This window comes from Aplysia californica, unplaced genomic scaffold (genome assembly GCF_000002075.1).
Source record: "Aplysia californica isolate F4 #8 unplaced genomic scaffold, AplCal3.0 scaffold00021, whole genome shotgun sequence".
Lineage (NCBI taxonomy): Eukaryota > Metazoa > Mollusca > Gastropoda > Aplysiida > Aplysiidae > Aplysia > Aplysia californica.
Genome location: NW_004797291.1, coordinates 77,067 through 79,279, shown reverse-complemented (window position 1 = coordinate 79,279; position 2,213 = coordinate 77,067). Strand labels below are relative to the sequence as shown.

Here is a 2,213-nt window from a genome sequence, read left to right as displayed (position 1 = left end):
CCCCCCCACCCCCATCTTTCCCTTTCAAGACATTGACCCAAGCACTGGACCGGGGCTGGCGATTGCCACTCTCTATTAATAGCTTTTGGCATCGTTTTTGACCCCAGAAAACCTGTCTGTGATTCTCTGAAAAATGAGAGGGGAGCTAGAGGGGGAGATTCGAGAGCGAGAGAGAGCGAGAGAGAGCGAGAGAGAGAGAGAGAGAGAGAGAGAGAGAGAGAGAGAGAGAGAGAGAGAGAGAGAGAGAGAGAGAGAGAGAGAGAGGGGGGGGGGAGAGCGAGAGAAGAACATAGGAAAGTGCAGTGCAAGTACGTTTGTACTTGAATCACAATATTTTTATATCTGCTTAGGGGGGTGAATATTGACAACGGCTGATAATACGTGAAAATGAAGCTTATCGCTTATTTTTTATTTTTCTTTGGGCGTTAAAGTTATATTTATTCATTTATTTGTTTTGTTTGTTTGATCGTCCCATGCCCCTTTCCAGGTGCCATGGTAATGATTTTTCTCGTATCAGACAATCATTAACAATGAGAATGTGAGCGAGTAAGTACACTGTACACATACAATGCTATTTCAACAGTCTGATGGAATAAGTAATTGATGTATTTCTTTCCGTTTTTTGTTGTCTATTCCACACACACACACACACACACACACACACACACACACACACACACACACACACACACACACACACACACACATACTTGCGTACATACACACACATACACACGTACACACACTGGCACGCACGCACACACTCAAAAACACACACATATATACACAAACTCTCACGCACACACATACCCACATACACACACACATAAACACACACTCACACACACACCCACACACACACTCACACACACACACACACACACACACACTTTTAAGTCCTTTTTATACCGCCGTGCTTCCCTCTGAAGGCTTCACAGTAACTCCCGTCTCTGACCTGTTTACTTGTCTTATACCAGAGTGTGTTGTGTAATGGTTGGACCCAATTGTCCTAACAGTCAGGGTCAGAGCAGCCTGCCTCCGAGTAAATTTGTGTTAAAATGGCCGTAAAACGTCTTACCTCCACCTAAAGTTTTATGTCTTTTTGCGTAAAACATTTACTAACAGTAACTTCGTTCGAACTGATATTTTCAGTTCGTACGCTCATTATTTTTGTATTCCCAGTTGCTTTTATTTTCACCACAGTTGAATGGTGTGTTGTGTGTGATTTTTGACTCCCGAAGTTGAACCTTTTCCGTGTGTCTTCGGTGGGATTTATTGCCGCCACAATTGTATTTGTCTATTGAGTTGTATGGCGGCTTCTGATTTCTTTTATAACGCGTGCACCCGAAGGATTATTTTGGTAATATGTGTTTTTGAAGAAGTTGTACTTATTCAAAGCGTTTTTTATTTTAATTGGTTGCTCCAGGTAGGTGAAAGGTTGCAAACGACTAAAAGTACTGTGTTGACTCGTTCCGTGAAGCGTACTATGAGGTTTGATTTCGTCAGGAATGGATAATGTTTATAGTTAACTGTTTTAGAGCACTTGACGGAATATACAAATACAACCTTTACTTTGGTATCTACTGAAACGAAAAACGAAACCCAGATTTTGTGATTTTCTGGGAAGAAATTGGAGCCAGGGACAAGGATATAGAGAGGAGAACAGAAGAGAATCGTTTTCTCAAGAGGTGATTGTGTGTCACAACCTCTCACCATGAACGGAACCCACGGGCTCCCAAACGGCTCAGGGTCCTCCCTGCCCAACGGGCGCCCACCTGTTGTGCCCACCGTCCAGCTACCCGCCCACCAGCACACCCACCACACGCCCGCGTCCCGGGAGTCGTCTGTGGGCCCCGCCGGAAGTGACACGTCCGAATCTTCTGTGGACTCGTCTGGCAACGCGCAGCTCAAGCCGCGCAAGCTCTTCCGGATCCGGTCCCGGGCAGGGGAGATGACTTTTGGCAAACTGCTCATGAGCCCAATCGTAAGTCGTCCGTGTCTGTTGTTGGTGGTGCCTCTGCTGCATTGTTGTAGTTTTGTTAGTATATCAGTATTCCAATGGTTGCTTGGGAAGCTTTGGTATTATTCTTAACACCCCTCTCCCCCCAGTTTTTCATTTTTTTTCACTGCCTTACGAAACTTCTGTTGCACTTTGAATGTCTCAATAGCTACAATAATATCAGTCTGTCTGTCTGTCTGTCAGTGTGGTTTGC

General features: G+C 44.8%; 1 protein-coding gene across 1 annotated transcript; it reads left to right on the top strand.

Moving 5' to 3' along the window:
* Positions 1–898: 898 nt before the first annotated feature.
* On the top strand, positions 899–1,984 carry LOC106012943 (the record flags this gene model as incomplete). The annotated part of the gene is given in 1 exon segment (XM_013087356.2): positions 899–1,984. A coding segment is annotated over 1 exon segment (270 nt), but the record flags the coding sequence as incomplete, so codon positions are not given.
* Positions 1,985–2,213: the final 229 nt, after the last annotated feature.